Below are 18,310 nucleotides of genomic sequence, written 5' to 3' on the forward strand. Positions count from 1 at the left end.
TAGCTAAACTCACAGGGACATCCGCATTCCCTCTGAACCAATATAGGAACAGCTAGGCTGGATCAGAGCCAAGGTCAGTCCAGCCCAATGTCCTGTCTCTGTCAGAGGCCAGCACCCGAAGCTATAGAGAAAGATGCAGGAAGCCGTGCAGAAGGTAGTTAGCTATCTGCCCCATGACAGTTTCCTCCTAACCCGCAATGGTTTGAGGTTGGGTTAGGCGTGGAAGCTGGAAGTTTCATACCCCTTCCAAAACACTTATGTTCCTAGTATTTACTACTCTCACTCTGGATACTATCTGAATGCTGTCACTCAGAATCCTGCATCCTCTTAATGTCAGTGATATCTTGTGGCAATGAGTTCCACAGGCCAATCGAGGTTTCTGTTTCCACCTCCTTGCAGCTGAGAGTTTTCAAGCTTGCCAAGTCCTGGCCGACCCTCAACATGCTGATAAAGATCATTGGCAACTCTGTGGGCGCTCTGGGAAACCTCACCCTGGTACTGGCCATCATCGTCTTCATCTTTGCTGTGGTGGGCATGCAGCTGTTTGGGAAGAGCTATAAGGAGTACGTGTGCAAGATCTCTCAGGACTGCACGCTGCCCCGCTGGCACATGTACGACTTCTTCCACGCCTTCCTCATCATCTTCCGCATCCTGTGTGGGGAGTGGATCGAGACCATGTGGGACTGCATGGAGGTGGCTGGCCAGCCCATGTGCCTCATTGTCTTCTTGATGGTCATGGTCATCGGGAACCTCGTGGTGAGTCGCTGGGTCGTGGTAGCATCAGTTGATAAAATGGGACCAAAGGGGGAGCAATGGATACTGGGTTAGATGGACCTTTGGTCTGACCTACTATGGCTGTTCTTATGTTCCTATGTTCTTATCTGAAATCCATGTAGGGAAGACACCTGAGCCATCACACACTCACTCTCGGCTCCTCACCCGCTAGCTGCCCAGCCATCAGTTAGTATTGCTATTAGGATAAACATATCCAAGGCGCCATCCCTACAGGATCTGTGCCCCACTACAGAAGTACATCAGTCCTGCATTACTTATCTTACAGTAGCCCATACGGGCACCAGCTGAGGTTTAGGCCCTATTGTGCTAGCTGCTGTACAAACACAGAGCAAGAGACAGTCCCTGCTTTGAAGAATTTACAAACCAAACAAAGAGAGGGAAAGCTAAGGCACAGGGAGACATGACTTGCCAACGTCCCACAGAAAGAACCAGGAATAGAACTTAGGCCTCCATCTCATGCCCACCCCACTGGACCACATCACCCAACTCCTGCCCTGTGCTCCAGGCTGTTTATATCTAGCAGCACTTGATTGGAGCCATGTTGCAGTGTTGGCTTGTGGGTGAAGGGGCGTGGCAGTCTCAAGACTGGATGCTTTTCTAGAAGATCTGCTCTAGGAATGTATTCTGGGGCAGTCCCCTGGCCTAGGCTATACAGGGTGATCACAGCAGTCCCTTCTGGCCTTGGAATCTAAGGCAGGAGTTTGGGGCATCATCCCCTGGGAGCAGGACTCTGGCTCAGCTGTTCAGGACCAGCAGCGGATTCCACAGTCCAAGGAATGCCCTGCATCCAACCTCCTCCGGTTTGCCCCGGGCTCTGTTGATCTCCATGTCCACGCTGAACAGAGCTTCAGGGGCGGCACACGGGGAGAGGCTGTGTCTCAGAGCACCTGGATTCAGTCCACATACGGATAGGAAAAAGCGCTGGAAGGGGCCTGAGAGCTTGCTGGCACCCCCCCATCCAACAGCTGGGTGTGTGCACAACAGCTAGGACTGGGGAGTTGTCTAGTCTGTTTTCGTTGCGGGTGGATGGTGGACTTTGGGGCAAGGGTGGCTGGACGTGGACTCTGAGGCAGAAAAGAACATCCCATGAGCAGCTCTTCCCTCCCCGCTTCACCTTCCAGGTGAATTTCCAGGCCTTCCTGCCCCTTTTTGTGACCCCTTGTGATGAGGCAGATGAGTGTGCATCCCCGTGTCTATTTCCACCGAGCCCTTTGCCCTGGGTGGTCTCTTTCTGCCCATCTTCACCAAGCTGGGCCTTCCCAGACCATCCCTCTTCTGGTAGGGCACTGAGGTTCCTGGTTCCATCCAGCCTGGATGTTTCATTTTGGCCGTTTCCCAGCCTCTCCTCTAGCAAAAGCAATGGAGGCTCCATCTGCTCTAAACGCTCTCTCAAGCTGCTGGGCACGTCATATGGCAGGCGGGTGCTGTGCCTGAAAGCTAGGCCTGGATTGTATCCTCTTGGTGTAGCTCACTTCATCAGTTTCCTGCCACTGCAGCGGCCTTCAGCATTGGCCCACCTCCATCCCTTCTATTCTCTGATTAGGGCACACGCTAGCTTAGTCTCCAGTGGACTGTGATACTTTGGTTTAATTTCGGTTGCTGGGTTCAGCATGCAGATGCTGGGCGGTGTCACTGGCCTGTGATGTATAGGAGGTTAGACTGGATAATCTGGTGGTCCCTTGTGGCCGTAAACTCTGTGATATCCCTGTGACCCAAGGTGCTTAGGGTAGCCCACACTGGAAAGGCCAAGGCCAAGGCAGGCTGCAAAAAAAGGAGAGCTCATTCCCCCAAAACTAGTGGTTAACACTGTAGTTAAATTCACCAACCAGTCACAGGCAGTGCCCCTGATCCCCCACACTGGGTATCAAAAAATCACACAGCCCCCTTTATTACATTCAAGTCTCTGGCTCGCAATCAGCAAATTGGTTTGGATCTTACCCAAACTACCACGCTGCCCGCCAAGCCTTTAGTATCTAAAACTAAAGGTTTTATTATAAAAGAAAAGAATGAGAAGAGAGTTGTTAAATAGTCAAGCAATCAGATACATACATATGACTTCAGAGTCCACATATCAGGTTCTTAGCAGCATTGGTGAGTTTGCTGGCTTGTAAAGGCCCTCTGGAACATATCCACAGCTTGGATAGGTCTGTCAGTCCTTCATTCAAAGCTTCAGTTTGCAGAGAAGTTACTCCAGAGCTAAGAAGCAGGATTGAAGATGAAATGGAGGTGATGCAACTGCCTTTTTATATCCTTTGCCAATTGTCATGTGGCTTGTGCATCCTTTGTCCCAAACACAAGCTCAGCACATGGCATGGAAGAGCACATGCAGTCATGGGCATGTCCTGCTGACTCATAGGCATAGCCCCTGGCTTCTCTCAATGGGTTCATTGTACAGCTGATTTCCCCTGATGGGCTATCAAACAGGCTGGATACTGCTGATGCCAATCTGTCTGTGGGTGCCACCCAGCTGCTCAGCACAAGTTTGAGATATCAATATACCACACATATTTATAACTCGCGGTACAGAGATGATACGTGCATATAGGGTCATAGAATCGTAGAACATTAGGGTTGGAAGAGGCCTCAGGAGGTCATCTAGTCCAACCCCCTGCTCAAAGCAGGACCAACCCCAACTAAATCATCCCAGCCAGGGCTTTATCAAGCTGGGCCTTAAAAACCTCTAAGGATGGAGATTCCACCACCTTTCTATGGAACCCATTCCAGTGCTTCAGCACCCTCACAGGGAAAGAGTTTTTCCTAATATCCAACCTAAACCTCCCCAACTTCAACTTGAGACCATTGTTTCTTGTTCTGTTGTTTGCCACCACTGAGAATAGCCGAGCTCCATTCTCTTTGGAACCCCCCTTCAGGTAGTTGAAGGCTGCTATCAAATCCCCCCTCACTCTTCTCTTCTGCAGACTAAATAAGCCCAATTCCCTTAGCCTCATCTTGTAAGTCATGTGCCCCAGTCCCATAATAATTTTTGTTGCCCTCCACTGGACTCTCTCCAGTTCGTCCACATCTTTTCTGTAGTGGGGGGCCCAAAACTGGACGCAATACTCCAGATGTGGTCTCACAGTGCCAAACAGAGGAGAATAATCACTTCCCTCGATCTGCTAGCAATGCTCCTATTAATGCAGGTTATGCCGTTAGCCTTCTTGGCAACAAGGGCACACTGTTGACTCATATCCAGCTTCTCATCCACTGTAATCCCCAGGACCTTTTCTGCAGGACTGACACTTAGCCAGTCAGTCCCTAGTCTGAAGCAGTGCATGGGACTGATTCTTCCATCCTAAGTGCAGGACTCTGCACTTGTCCTTGTTGAACCTCATCAGATTTCTTTTGGCCCAATCCTCCAATTTGTCTAGGTCACTCTAAACCCTATCCCTACTTTCAGCATATCTACTTCTCCCCCCCAGTTTAGTGTCATCTGGGAACTTGCTGAGGGTGCAATTCATCCTATCATCCAGATCATTAATGAAGATCTTGAACAAAACCACCCCCAGGACTAACTCCTGGGGAACTCCACTTGATACTGGCTGCCAACTAGACATCGAGCCATTGATCACTAACGATTGAGCTTGACGATATAGCCAGCTTTCTATCTATCTTATAGTCCATTCATCCAATCCATACTTTTTTAACTTGCTGGCAAGAATACTGTGGGAGATCGTATCAAAAGCTTTTCTAAAGTCAAGATATATCATGTCCACAATTTTCCCCATATCCACAGAGACAGTTATCTCATCATAGAAGGCAATCAGGTTAGTCAGGCATGACTTGCCCTTAGTTAATCCATGTTGACTGTTCCTGATCACCTTCCTCTCCTCCAAGTGCTTCAAAATGGATTCCTTGAGGACCTGCTCCATGATTTTTCCAGGGACTGAGGTGAGGCTGACCGGTCTGTAGTTCCCTGGATTATCCTTCTTCTCTTTTTTAATGATGGGCACTATATTTGCTTTTTTTCAATCGTCCAGGACGTCCCCCGATAGCCACAAGTTTTCAACGCTAGTGGCCAATGACTCTGCAATCACATCCGCCAACTCCTTTAGCACTCTCGGATGCAGCACATTCGGCCCCATGGACTTGTGCTCATCCAGCTTTTCTAAATAGTCCCGAACCACTTCTTTCTCCACAGAGGGCTGGTCACCTCCTCCCCATGGTGTGCTGCCCAGTGCAGCAGTCTGGGAGCTGGCCTTGTCTGTGAAGACCGAGGCAAAAAAAGCATTGAGTACTTCAGCTTTTTCCACATCATCTGTCACTAGGTTGCCTCCCCCATTCAGTAAGGGTCCCACACTTTCCCTGACCACCTTCTTGTTGCTAACATACCTGTAGAAACCCTTCTTGTTACCCTTCACATCCCTTGCTAGCTGCAACTCCGGTTGTGCTTTGGCCTTCCTGATTACACCCCTGCATGCTTGAGCAATATTTTTATACTCCTCCCTAGTCATCTGTCCAAGTTTCCTCGTCTTGTAAGCTTCCTTTTTCTGTTTAAGCTCACAGAAGATTTCACTATTAAGCCAAGATGGTTGCCTGTCATATTTGCTATTCTTTCTGCACATCAGGATGGTTTGTTCCTGTGCCCACAATAAGGCTTCTTTAAAATACAGCCAGCTCTCCTGGACTCCTTGCCCCGTCATTTTATTTTCCCAGGGGATCCTGCCCATCAGTTCCCTGAGGGAGTCAAAGTCTGCTTTTGTGAAGTCCAGGGTCTATATTCTGCAGTTCTCCTTTCTTCCTTTTGTCAGGATCCTGAACTCGACCATCTCATGATCGCTGCTGCCCAGGTTGCCACCCACTTCTACTTCCCCTACCAATTCTTCCCTGTTTGTGAGCAGCAGGTCAAGAGGAGCATGGCCCCTAGTTGTTTCCTCTAGCACTCGCACCGGGAAGTCATCCCCAACACTCTCCAAAAGCTTCCTGGATTGTCTGTGCATTGCTGTATTGCTCTCCCAGCAGATGTCAGGGTGATTGAAGTCCCGCATGAGAACCAGGGCCTGCGGTCTGGAAACTTCTGTTAGTTGTCCGAAGAAAGTCCTGTCTATGTCATCCTCCTGGTCTGGTGGTCTATAGCAGATGCCCACCACGACATTGCCCTTGTTGCTCTTGCCTCTAAACTTAACCCAAAGACTCTCAACAGGCTTTTCTTCCGTTTCATACTGGAGCTCTGAGCAATCATAGCGCTGTCTTACATATAAACAAGGTTATCATGTTTAGGAAATCATATCTTTTCCACGGATACCTTACGTGGCATATCTGGTATAAGAGTCATTGCAATTTGGTATTGATAGTATTATAAATGGTCGCCCATATTCTATACAGCTTCACCATCCCCCCTGAGGCACTAGATACCTTTGCCTTCCCTGCCAGTTCTGCAATGAAACCTCCGCTTTCAAGCTGGGCGAGTTCTGCCTTTTCTCGCTCACTAGGGGAACGGAAATGGATTTTTTTAAAAGGCATTCTGGATCAAACCAAAATGACACATTTTTGGTTTTTTGGGCCTAAACGAAAACCCAAAATGATTTACTGTAGGGTTGAATGAACCATTTCATTTAATTTTCAAAGGGTTTGAAATGTTTGCAATGTTTTTAAATGAAATGTAGGTCAACACTGAAACGAAACGGCTTTCCGAAGTGACATGTTGAAATGTTTCGTTTGGACATTTACAGGTTTTTCCATTTTGTTTTGGCTGAAACTAGTCACCGAATTCGACCTGAAGTTTCATTTTTGGTAAAAAACCAATTAGCACAGAAATGTCATCTACTCTCCTCCCCGCCCTCATCCACATGACAAATCCTGACACTTCCCTGATACACCCTGTATTTCCCCTCATTCTCCTCCTCTCCACAGTGCCCCCTTCTGTTGGATTTCCACACGGGAGCCGTGCAGCCTTCGCCCCCCTGCATCGCCCCTCTGCATTGCCCCCCTGCATCGCCTCCACCCCCGTTTACCTCCCTCAATGACCGAGCTACTCGCTGCCCTGATACCAGGGCCCAAATTGCAGATGTAACCCCTAAGTTCCAGGGAAGTGTGAAATCCTTTCTATCCTTGGTCCCCTTCTACTCACTGGCTTTGAAAGTTATTTTCCTGGCTGCGTGGGTCCTGTTCTCTCCTCCAAAGGAGCAAGGCAGCAGCAGGCATCCTGGTGGCTTGTCTAATTGCTTCTATTACTTGTCAGAGTTGTGTAAGCCTGTTGGAATTCACGTTGAAAACTATCTAGGGGAGAGCTGACTGCATCTCCTTCTGCGTCATGGCACCCTGTGGGCGTCGCTAAAGATGTTCCTGCCACCCCGGGGCCTCCACAGCTCCCCGGGGGCCAAATTCAGCCCTGGTATAAGAGGGCAGAAGGCCACAGAGGCCAGTGAAGTTGGCAGCTCCAGGCTCTGTCAGTGTGGCTGAGCTCACCTCCAGGATGGAAAGTCACAGCTCAGGTTCCAGGCCAGGCGCAGCCCCAGTGCGAGACAGGGTGTGAGATGCGTAACGAGCTCCATCAGGCCTGGGTGCTGACGCTGCAGAGGGCAGTGCTGGAGGCAGGGGAGGGGCTGCAGTGTCATGGCTTTTAGGAAGACACATCTGCCCTAACCCTAATGTTTTCCTGTTCGGCTGCCCTGCCCCTCCCCCCCCGGCCAGGGCCAGATTAATCTTTTGTGGCCATGCCCCCCACGCTGCCCTGCGGCCTCGCCCCCGTTAGGCCTCTTCCCCTCTGAGGCCCGGCTGCTGCTCACACACCAGGGAGGGGTGGAGAGGAGCGAGCGATGGGCAGGACTTTGGGGGGAAGAGGCCAAGCAAGGGCAGGGCCTCGGGGCAGAGCGCAGGTGGAGTGTGGGGGGTCCAGGTGCTGGGGCCCCTTCTGCATGTGGGCCCAGCGCCATTGTAACCCCAGTAGTGCCCCCAGCTGCAGGACTAATGCATTCACACTCCCACATTGCCCGCTGGTAGAGCCTTCCTCCCCAGCAGCATTTACTGAGCACGTCTTTCTGGTGCATCCGTTTATCAGAACACAGCCCAGACTGAGACTAATTCAGAGCCCTCGTGAGGCGCCTCCAGGAACATCTGCTGTAGAGACGTGTGTTTAGAGCGCTGGAGCCCTAACCCAGCGTTGCCAGACCACCCCAGCATGGCCCCTGGCAGGAGTGACGCCAATTTTAGAGCCACATTTTCAAGGGGGCTCCACCTGTACTTCCTGCTGGAACACGTCCCTATTGACGGGGTGCCGTAGGTAGGGGTGTGTGTGATGGCTGCTTGCCCACCGACTCTGGGGTTTTGGACATCACACAATTTGATCAGGCAAAACTGTAGCTGCAAACGGAGGGGCTGCCTTTGAAAATGTGGCCCTGTCAATGTATGTGTGTGGTTCGCCCCGTACCCTGGTTCCTGCTCTTCTTCTGTCGTCAGTTTCTGGTCACTGATCATCACCTGAGCTCACTCCTTACACCCCCCCAGATCTCCCATACACGGGGTGTAGGATGACTGAAGGCCATGCGCTATAATTCCCCCTCCCCCTAAGGGGCAGGATAACATTCTGAATTTTGATTCACTGGGTTTGTGACTTATCACTGCATGGAGAGGGGGCAGGGGGCCTCTTCCCCAGGATTGCAGAGTGCTCACACTGGAGCCCCACTAGCAACCAACCTGATTTCCCGTGGGACACCAAGTCTCAGAGGGTGACTGCTCCGCCCTTAAGACCCACAACAGCCCACAGAGCTCTAGCAGACACTTCTGCAGAGTCCCAGGTAAAGGGGAGTAGCCTGGGTCCACTTCCATGTCCCCCCACTGGGTCCAGCTGCTTTGCCTCCTCTCTGCATAGGGAAATCAGACCAGTACTGGGTTTCAGTTTCCTGGAGCATAAACCAGGTGATGGCCTAAGCGTTCTGGCTACAATGATGTATATTTATGGAGCCCTCCCCCTAGATAATGCCATGGCCAGTCGTCCTTTACTAGTAATGACACTTTGGGCATTTCCTTTGGCATTATTAAAGGGGGAAGGGAGGAAGTCACTCAGGTGACAAGATAATCAACTCCTGCCAAAACACTCCGGAGACAACGGCAACAGAAATGATTAGCTGTAATTGGTACTTAACGTGAGTATTAAACTGGTATGGTCCCAGGGATTTATTTAAAGACTCTGTTTAAGTCATATGGCATGAGCCATGTGAAAACAGCAGTGACCTTGAATAGCAGCTAATTCCCTTCTCAAATGTGCTTCTGGCACCGGGAGGCACAAACATCAACAGCTGTGGGGGCTGGACTGGAGGGGTCAGTTTTTCACAGCAAATGCATTTCACGTCCTGGGCAATGCTGCTGTACCCTGTAAAGCACCAGCCGCTCCCATTGTGCGGCGAGGCCGGCCTTTCTCTGGGGCGGGGCCGAGTCGCTGGATTTAGCCCCAAGCACACTACTGATGCAAAATCTGTTGTTGGACCAATTAGCTTTTTGTGCAATGGGGCATCCTCTGGAGCGAAGACAATGGTGGGAATGCAGCCAGTGCAATAGGGGACTGAGGCAGGGCATCCCATGAGAGGGTCCATGTGCAGGACCCCATGCCCTTCACCACTGTGCAGTGCGGAGGGGAGCAATCTCCATTAGATTAGGGCCTGGGACACGGCTCATCTGCCCCCAAAACTCCACCCAAGGGTGCTGAGTCAAGACAGGGATGGTGGGAAGTCAGGGAGCATGCTCCCATTAGCTTACCTCGGGATTTTTGAATGCTAGGGGTTGACAATAGTGCAGATCCATAAAGAAATAGATGAATGCAGGAATTGGATGATTCTGTGCCCAGTGCAAGGAAAAACCTCTTTGCACCAAAAGGTTCATGCAACAGTTGCCTGTTTTGAAAACTCTCACACTTTCAGTCTCCCATGGATGACCACGGATGGTCCTTGAGCACTGCAGCATCACCAACTCTCCCACGTTGAGTTATCATGAGTCTCATGCTATTGGTTTGGTTTTGTAGGCTCCAGCTTCTGGAGTCATGTGAGTCCACAAGAATCTCAGCTTGTATTACAAACAATTAAAAGAGATTCAAGGTGCATATTGTAATATCTTTTATTGGACCAACTTCTGTTGGTGAAAGAGACAGCAAAGAAGAGCTCTGTGCATCTCAAAAGCTTCTCTCTTTCACCAACAGAAGTTGGTCCAATAAAAGCTATTACCTCACCCACCTTGACTCTCTCGTATCCTGGGACCGACACAGCTACAACAACATTGCAAACAACAAATGAAAAGTAAGTTGTTCGTACTCACTGAGGGCGTGAAAATGCTCAGTGGAGGCACCCGGGCTACATTTTGAAGCTTTTCTCTGTAGCTATGAGGGCTAGAAGCTCATTTTCACTGAAATAAAAGCCAAGGTTCCCATGTAACCACGTGATCCAGAAGCTGGAGAGTTATAAAAATACCCCACCAAATATCGTGAGAATCACGATAAAATCATGAGAGCTGGTGACCCTGCTACAACTCTGTGAATAGTCCTAGTGAAATAGTGAACCACTCACATACTGAATGTCAGACACATGCTTAGGTGCCTGGTTGACTCAGGGCCTATGTTACTTCTGCTGGCTAAGGAGGGAGCCAAAGCGTGGTGCCAGTGTAACCCACACACCTCCCGGCTGTGGCGTTATGTCCCCTCTAGTGGGGCCAAGATCACTTAGAGAGATTAATGAGAAAAGAAAAGGAGTACTTGTGGCACCTTAGAGAAGTTGCCACAAGTACTCCTTTTTGCGAATACAGACTAACATGGCTGCTACTCTGAAACCAGAGATTAATGAGTTTGTTTTCCAGCCTTGTTCTCATGCTGTAGAGGCTCACGCACTAAGCTCCAGAGGTCCCAGGTTCAATCCCACCCGCCGACGACCGGGGTCTGTCAGTGTTAGACATGCAGCCAGTGGTCTGTGGAGAGCTGTCTGGTCACATGGTGCTGGTTCTTCTCCCTTCATCTCCTGCTGCTTCTACAGCTCTCCAGGCTCTTCACTGCAGAGAAGAGCCTGTGGGGTGGAAAGGCAGATGGAACCAAGCAGGAGAAAGAGAAATTGGGGCCACCAGCAGGGGAGGAAGGAATGAGGCAGCTGGGCAGCATGTCCAGGGGAACATGGGAAGAAGGGCACCAGGCCTAGTGGGCCAGCTCTGGGAACAGACCAGGCAGGGGAGAGCAGGGGCAGAAAAGGTGGGAATGGAGATGAAATAGCAGCACAGAACACCAGGATGCGACGGGGTGACAGACCTTTTTACAGAAGCAATAACACACTGTGTTGCATTAAAGATACTGAAGCTGTATCCGCGCAGCGCAGTTAACCTGGGCTCTGCTTTAACTCAGGCTCAAACCCACACGCTTTGCAGTCAGGACACAGGGGAAAATCCCCCCCGGACAGACAAAAGTTCTCCCGCAATGGGCAGACCTGTGTGGGAAAGACTCCAGGGTGCCTCTGCCAAGGAAGGGCACGTCACTTTGCAGCAGGGATGCTCACTCCTGGGCGAGGCTCACCGGGTGCTCAGACCTGGGTGCTGATCACCTGGGTCAACCAAGCAGTGAGAGCTTCCCTTACTAATGGATCAACACTTTCCTACTGCGACTCCTCCAGAGGGGAGCAACAGCTGTCAGGACCACAAGGATGTTATGTGGATGGGAGGGTCAGGTCCACACAGTCACAAATGGGAGGGGTGGTGTCCATATGAGATTCTGTCTTAGTAAGGTGTCGTCCACACCAAGGAAAATATGGAGATCCCCCACCTGATCTAGACCCTAGGACTGTGCTCATGTCTGACACTAGACCTGATGTTTGCTTTTGTCCCCTCCAGGTCCTGAACCTTTTCTTAGCTTTGCTGCTGAGCTCCTTCAGCGCCGATAGCCTTGCGGCTTCTGATGATGATGGCGAGTTGAACAATTTGCAGATTGCTATTGGCAGGATCACCAGGGCAATTGACTTTGTAAAGAGAACTGTCCTCACACTACTTCACCTGCAGTGGAAGGAGAAGAGAGAGCCGGCCGAGGAACAAGAGGATAATAAGAAAGACAACTATGTGCTAAACCACATGGATTCGGGCCAGGATTCCAAGTCAGAGTATATGGATGGAGTAGCTGGGAAAGAGCAGTTTGTGGATGAGCTGGACCACATGAATTTCATTAACAACCCCAACCTGACTGTCCAAGTGCCAATTGCCTCTGAGGAGTCGGACCTCTACGATGAAGAAACAAGCACTCAGTCAGACACAGAAGACACCAAGGTAGGCAACCAGTCTTTGCTTTAGCCAGCCAGCCTCACGGATGCTAATGGGCCATGTTCTGTTGTCCAGCACTCCCATTCAAGGGAAAGGGGACCGGAGTGGGATTTGCATTCCATGTCGCAGGATTGTTTTCTGGGGCTGCCGCGACAAGCCTGATGGGAATTGCATGCACGTTTAGTTGCCCAAGCCGGGATGTCAATTGAATCGATTGGTCTGTGCTGCAGACAAAGGAGCAGATGCACTAGGTTTGCTAAATCATTGCAGTTGCCCCAGGCAACTCTTTACTCTTCCTGCATTTTGAGCATTAAGTGGCAGCCATGGGGTGGTGTGAGAGGGAGGAATCATGCTGCAGACTGCAAACCAAACCTCCCCCCTCTCGCCAGCCCCCAGCTGGGCCCCCTCCTCCACTCAGATAAGCACACAGAAGAGGAGCATTTGGCCAGGACCTTTGTCCCACTGGTATACTCAACAATGGCTAGTCACCATTTGGCTGAAATTCTCTCTGTAAAAGTCACTGTGTAGTGTAGATCTGGCCTAAGCTATCGAAGTATAAGCACCATTATCCCAGGATAACTACATCTACAAGCGGGCTTTTACCAGCATAATGATATCAGCAAAAAAATATCGCCCCTAACTGACAGAGCTACGCAGCCCTGAGTATGAGCCATTTCTGGCCAAAGGTACATTCTGTGTGATGGCAACACCTGGCTGTCTCTGGCTCTGCTGTCTGGGGTGGGGATGGGAGCAGGGAGTACATGTCTCTGCAGTGGTTAATGTCCTAGACTAAAACCACATGGAAACATCTGCTCCCTTGTTGTCTCCTTCTTCTTTCATTTGTTTCATCTCCCTGTGGGAAAATGAGCTGTGCTTTATGCTGTGAAAGCCACGGCTCTAGTGTTGCATGATCCCAGATCCCGCAGGGATGAGTGCATCATAGGAACATAGCAATACACTTGCACAGTATTCTGCATGTCTGATTAGGTGATCTATTTATGCCAGTGCGTCTGCAACTGGGAGTCCACTGGTACTTGGGTCAAACCCACGTCAGTAGAAGTCGGAAGGATGAAAGACAGTGGTGAGTGGAAGGAAGGTTTATCCCGACATCCTGTTTTGGGATGGGGGCAGTTTAAGAACATAATATAAGAATGGACATACTGGGTCAGACCAAAGGTCCTTCAAGCCCAGTATCCTGTCCTCTAACAATGGCCAATGGCAGGTGCCCCAAAGGGAATGAACAGACAGGTTATCATAAAGTGATCCACGCCCAGCTTCTGGCAAACAGAGGCTAGGGACACCATTCCTTCCCATCCTGGCTAATAGCCATTGATGGACCTATCTTCCATGAATCTATCTAGCTCCCTTTTGAACCCCGTTATAGTATTGGCCTTCACAACACCCTCTGGCAAGGAGTTCCAGAGGTTGACAGTGCGTTGCGTGAAAAAATACTTTCTTGTGTTTGTTTTAAACCTGCTACCTATTAATCTCATTTGGTGGCCCCTTGTTCTTGTATTATGAGAAGGAGTAAATAACACTTCCTTATTTACTTTCTCTACACCACTCATGATTTTATAGACCTCTATTATATCCCCCCTTAGTCGCCTCTTTTCCAAGCTGAAAAGTCCCAGTCTTATTAATCTCTCCTCATACGGAAGCCGTTCCATCCCCCTAATCAGGTATTTGGCAGGTCGTTCCCCTTTTTAGGTACAATAAGGTGGAAAAAATTGTCCAGTAGAGGTTGCACCCTCTACAGCAGCAGAGGAGAACTGCTGGAATATAGCAGCTCTCAGCTAATGTCCTCTCTACGGGCACACTCCACCATACCCGTCTATCTCCAGCCTCTTAACTCCATTCACGACAAAGGCAAAGCTGCCTCCAGATGGCCTTATTTTTTCTCCCAATTGTTGTTCATAGGGAAAAATTCCTCTTTTCTCAGCCCTAAAACACCAACGAAGAAGTTCTCCATGTGATAGGCAATGACCTGGGATTTGGCCACAGGACTCTCATTATAGGAGCAGTTGGTCGAAGTTGCCTGACGCGTGCTGTAAGAAGACCCTGTTTTCAGATACTTCTAACTGTTCCAAAATGTGACCTTTCTGACTCAAGTTTTCCATGCTGGGCCTCAAGTTTTCCATGCATACGCCTCAGGAGGAGTTATTCTGGAACAGTTCAGCAAAAAAAAAATCTTCAGCCATTTCCAAGAATAAGATTAGGGACTAATACATTGGTTTGTCTATGTTAAAAAATCCTTACAACTGTTTCATTGAGGAGGTCCAGGGCCCCCGTGCTTTGGAGCAAGGACTTGAAATTTGGTAAAGGGAGATGCCTTTTGCCATCCCGATGAAAATCAGCCTACATTTCGCCAAGTGATAAGCCCCTGACAAATACAGTAAGCACACGTTCACTAATGGTTTCTTAGAGTTTGGCAGCTACATTTTCCAAACATTCCTTCCACACTGAGCATGCTCCAGCCCCTCACGCCTCCTTGATATGAGTGGACTGCACATGTGCCATCCCCACCAAGTGACTGAGCATGCTCCGTTCCAGGGCTGCAGGGGCTTAGCAGGACTTAATGCGCAGTTGGTCCTCCAGGCTGCTGGAAGTTGTTGATCCACTGAAACTGAGCGAAGGAAGGCTCTCCAAGTTACTGCTCCAGCTGGTGCCCTGGCAGCATGGAGGTGAAGGAAGAAGCAGCTTTCTCTTTAAGGCAGAGGGATAAGGAGCAGGAATAGGAGCAGATGAGGAGGAAAGGGCAGGGAGCATGGGCAGAAAGGTCTAACACCACTAGAGCATACTCCTCTTCAGAACCTGGAATCAAACCCAGTATCCCTGAGTCCCAGCAGTCCTCTGGTGTCAGCCAGTAGTTGTGAAACCCTCTGACAAAACATGTGTCTCATCCTCCTGCAGTGGCTGGTCCACAGAGGATAACAGCCTTCTACTGCTACCGGTCATTCCATTAGTTTGAATGCTGGAGGTCTCCACTGTGGGTCTAAAAGTTCTAGCCCTGATGACTACTTACACTGGTAACAGCGTAGTTCTGCAGAATGAAATTTCTGTTTATTCCGTTTACTTTTTTAAAAACTTAGGAAATGACATTAAAACACAAATGCCCTATGTTAAAAATGCAATGTCGAGCACTCAGAAATTAGTAAATGACAGAATTAAGGCTGCTTGTGCTACTTTCATTCGTCCCTCTTGTGCGGAGACACCACGAGACACTCGTTAATTGCATGATCACAGACTGTTTTTTCCGCTAGACCTTGCCTCATTCCATGCTCATCCAGCCTCCAACAATTTCTTCCCCTGCCCTCCTCAGCCCTTTGTGCTGCTCACCCCTCTGTGATGTGGGGCTGCATGGAGCCCCTGGCAGCATGGCTCCTGCGGGAGCTGTGAGAGCCAAGGGCACAGTCAGTTCCCCCTGGCTTGGTGCCGGCTTCTTTTTAACGTTGCAGCACAGGGGGCTTCCACCCCTTGGGGATGATCAACATGTTCCCTTCTTTCCTTTCCCCATCACTTCTCATCCTAACTCCCTCCTGGGCCCTTCCACACGCTGGGTAATTCCTCCTGGACTCCTTGACAAACCTTTTTCCTGTGTGAGCTCCTGGCTCATATAAGCCCAGGAACCCCCATGCTCCAAGTCAGACTCTTGATCTCTTATAAACTGCAGTCTCGTGGGACTTCCTAAGGAAATGGGTTTCAAATGGAAATTCATAGAAGGGGCCACGGTGATCACACAGTCTGGCCTCCTGTACAACACAGCCAGAGAACTTCCCTGAAATAACTGCTGTTTGAACTAGAGCAGGTTTTTTAGAAAAACATCCCATCTTGATTTAAATATTGTCAGTGATGGAGAATCCACCCTGACCCTTGGTAAATAGCTACAGTGGCCAATGACCCTCCCTGGTAAAAACATATACCTTATCTCCAGTCTGAATCTGTCTAGCTTCAACTTTCAGCCATGGGGTCATGTTAGACCTTCCTCTGCTAGACTGAAGAGCCCATTGTTAAATATTTGTTCCTCGTGTAAATACTTATAGACTGTGATTATGGCATGCTGTAGACAGTGTGGTTTAACTAATACACAGAGAACCCCTGCTGCTGGGGAGTACAGGGATATAAACCCGAGAGCTACCTGGTTGAAAGGATATCAGGTCGTTGTTGATATCAGCAGATACCAGTGGGCGGCTGCAGAGTCAGTGCCAGGGCTGTAGCTTTCCAATTCGATTATAAATGACTTGGGGGAACATGGTGAAATTTGCTGACGCCACTAAAATTGGATCCACTGTTAATACCTTAGAAAGGATCAGCTGCAGCCAGGCTCTCATGGCATTGGGTGGGGGGGCCTGGGACAAAGCGAAGGGAGTTTAACATGGGTAAACATTAAACGATGCATCTTAGAGTTAAAACTCACAAGGTTTCTGATGTCTGTGCTGCTGGCTAATGCCCTAGAAGGCACTGTCAGCGAGTGCGACACAGGGAATCACGTGGGCTGCAGTAACATTACAACTGAGAGACACGCAAGGAAAAAACCCTGTAAGATTTGAGCCTGCATGAAAATGAGTCTAATAAACAAGCCCAGGGGAAATTGTTAGGGCTGTCGATTAATCACAGTTAATGCATGCAATTAACTCAAAAAATCAATCGCGATTAAAAAAATTAATCACAATTAATCACAGTTTTAATCGCACTGTTAAACAATAGAATACCAATTGAAATTTATTAAATATTTTGGATGTTCTTCTACATTTTCAAAAATATTTATTTCAGTTACAACACAGAATACCAAGAGTACAGTGCTCACTTTATATTATTATTTCTGATTACAAATATTTGCACTGTAAAAATGATAAACAAAAGAAATAGTATTTTTCAATTCACCTCATACAAGTACTGTAGTGCAATCTCTTTATCGTGAAAGTGCAATTTACAAATTTAGATTTTTTTTGGTTACATAACTGCACTCAAAAAACAAAACAATGTAAAACTTTAGAGCCTAATTTCCACTCAGTCCTACTTCTTGTTCAGCCAATCACTAAGACAAAAAAGTTTGTTTACATTTTCGGGAGATAATGCTGCCTGCTTCTTATTCACAATGTCACCTGAAAGTGAGCACAGGCTTTCGCATGGCACTTTTGTAGCCAGCATTGAAAGGTATTTACGTACCAAATATGCTAAACATTTTTATGCCTCTAAGCTTTAACTGCCATTCCAGAGGACATGCTTCCATGCTGATGATGCTCATTAAAAAGTAATACATTAATTAAATTTGTGACTCAACTCCTTGGGGGAGAATTGTATGTCTCCTGCTGTTTTACCTGCATTCTGCCACGTAATTCACGCTATAGCAGTCTTGGATGATGACCCAGGACATGTTGTTCGTTTTAAGAACACTTCCACGGCAGATTTGACAAAATGCAAGGAAGATACCAATGTGAGATTTCTAAAGATAGCTACAGCACTTTTAACCAAGGTTTAAAAATATGAAGTGCCTTCCAAAATCTGAGAGGGATGAGATAGAATCATAGAAACATAGAATATTAGGGTTGGAAGAGACCTCAGGAGGTCATCTAGTCCAATCCCCTGCTCAAAGCAGGACCAATCCCAAATAAATCATCCCAGCCAGGGCTTCGTCAAGCTGGGCCTTAAAAACCACTAAGGATGGAGATTCCACCACCTCCCTAGGTAATGCATTCCAGTGCTTCAACACCCTTCTAATGAAATAGTGTTTCCTAATATCCAACCTAGACCTCCCCCACTGCAACTTGAGACCATTGCTTCTTGTTCTGTCATCTGCCACCACTGAGAACAGCTGAGCTCCATCCTCTTTGGAACCCCCTGTCGCAGGGCGACAACTCACTGCTGCGGCACCTACCGCTAGTTGTCCAGGGAATTTGCTCTTTTCAGCCAGGAGCGCCCTCTGCCAGTCAGCGTCTCGCCTGCCGCTGGCCTTGTGCGCCTCCCGGACCCCGGTGCCCTTCTAGCTTAGGGTTCTGCCCCCTGGCAGTACTCCCTCCATCTGGGTCTCCCCTCCCCAGGGGAACCCCCAACCCCCTATCCCTCCCTTGCCTCAGTGGCTACTGTCAGTCATCGTCTAGCCCCCGCTTCCTGGGGCAGACTGCAGTCTGTACCACTCATCATCAGCAAGGGGGTTCGGACCAGCTGCCTCCATGTAGGTCTGGGCTGTTTCTCTGCAGCCTTAGTACCCTTTCATGGGCCTTTACCTCGGCCTGCAGCCTGGGGCTCTGCTAGGCTGGAGCTCCCCAGCTCCCAGGTACCCTCCTCAGCTTCCCAGGCAGCCAGG

General features: G+C 49.1%; 1 protein-coding gene across 1 annotated transcript in view; it reads left to right on the forward strand.

Annotated features, from left to right (window-relative positions):
• SCN4A (sodium voltage-gated channel alpha subunit 4) overlaps positions 1-18,310 on the forward strand; it is a 107,910-nt gene that overhangs the window by 51,770 nt on the left and 37,830 nt on the right. The window contains exons 14-15 of the mRNA XM_073326359.1: positions 400-756; positions 11,587-12,012. Of these exons, the coding sequence (XP_073182460.1) occupies positions 400-756; positions 11,587-12,012 (783 nt within the window). The remainder of the gene's footprint in view (positions 1-399; positions 757-11,586; positions 12,013-18,310) is intronic.

The sequence above is a fragment of the Lepidochelys kempii genome, chromosome 27 (genome assembly GCF_965140285.1).
Source record: "Lepidochelys kempii isolate rLepKem1 chromosome 27, rLepKem1.hap1, whole genome shotgun sequence".
In the NCBI taxonomy this organism is placed as follows: Eukaryota; Metazoa; Chordata; order Testudines; family Cheloniidae; genus Lepidochelys; species Lepidochelys kempii.